This window comes from Propithecus coquereli, unplaced genomic scaffold (genome assembly GCF_000956105.1).
Source record: "Propithecus coquereli isolate 6110/MARCELLA unplaced genomic scaffold, Pcoq_1.0 Scaffold8615, whole genome shotgun sequence".
Classification (NCBI taxonomy): Eukaryota; Metazoa; Chordata; class Mammalia; order Primates; family Indriidae; genus Propithecus; species Propithecus coquereli.
The window spans coordinates 18,549-19,882 of NW_012154858.1; the positions used below are offsets into that span (position 1 = coordinate 18,549).

The window sequence follows — 1,334 nt, forward strand, 5'->3', positions numbered from 1 at the left end:
GGCTACTTACTTTCTCTGAACTTTAAATTTTCTTTTTAAATAGTGGAAATTTTCATTACATTTATATTCTATTGACTTGTACAATAGTGAAATACTACAGCAGAGTCTCCAGATATTTTTATTAGAACAGATCAAGAACAAATGCTATTTTTGAGAATAATTTGGTTTTCTATCTGACTTTTATAGAACGTCCTCTTAGCTTATTAGGTAAATTGTTATTCTTACACATACTAAAGGGACATTTTATCTTAATTTTAAACTCAGATCATTTGTTTGTTGTTTTAACATCTGTGTTCAGGAATGACCAATAGACCAGATCTGATAGATGAGGCTCTCCTTCGACCTGGAAGACTGGAAGTTAAAATGGAAATAGGTAAGCAGATCTGCCACTGATCAGTATGGGTGCGGTCTGGCATTTAGGGTTTATTAGCAGGAACAATTTCATATGACTTAGTGTTTGTTAGAAAAGTTTTATATCATGAGAAGCAGATGTTTACATGCTTCAGTACCTATAAGAAAAGCATTAGGATTATAATAATCTCCTCTGATGATGCTTTCGAGACTAGAAAAATGTCCGTTTTATTTTTAATTGTATCAGGTTTGCCAGATGAGAAAGGTCGACTACAGATCCTTCACATCCACACAGCAAGGATGAGAGGGCATCAGTTGCTCTCTGCTGATGTAGACATTAAAGAACTTGCCGTGGAGACCAAGAACTTCAGTGGTGCTGAACTGGAGGGTCTGGTGCGAGCAGCACAGTCCACTGCCATGAACAGACACATAAAGGTCAGGAAAATCAACCAGATTAAGAGTTTACAGCCCTATGAATGCTATGCCAGTGTTCTTTCTCTTTCCTTTCAAGCATGCCAAGGGCTGGGGTAATACTGACTTTTGATGGTTAAGAGATTGTAACAGGAATAAGAATTAATTGTCAACTGCTAAATCTTCAGAGTAGCAGGAAGAAAGATAATGTTAGCATCTGCCCTGTGGTAATCACGGACTCATCTACCTCAGGTTGTCACTAGCTGACACAGACAAGTGAGGGGGAGATTTTTAAAGAAGCGTTTTTCTAATCTTTGTACTGTATTAAGTTGTAACATGTCATAGGAAGTTGGATTTTCTATGTACTAGAATTATGGAGCTGTTTCATTCAGGAAATACACTGAATACTTGGTTTTTTTTTGAAAGAGACACAAAGATAATCATGACCTCTTCTCTCAAGGAGTTCAGAGTCAGGGAAATGGACGTATTTTCAAATTAGTACAAAAATGTTATAATTACTATGGCAGAAGTAATGGCAGAAGTACGTACCAAGGATACATACTTCATCTTTT

General features: G+C 36.5%; 1 protein-coding gene across 1 annotated transcript; it reads left to right on the top strand.

Moving 5' to 3' along the window:
- Positions 1–291: 291 nt before the first annotated feature.
- LOC105826205 (vesicle-fusing ATPase-like) lies at positions 292–786 on the top strand (the record flags this gene model as incomplete). Its single annotated transcript, XM_012664140.1, has 2 exons — positions 292–373; positions 599–786. Coding segments are annotated over exons 1-2 (261 nt in total), but the record flags the coding sequence as incomplete, so codon positions are not given.
- Positions 787–1,334: the final 548 nt, after the last annotated feature.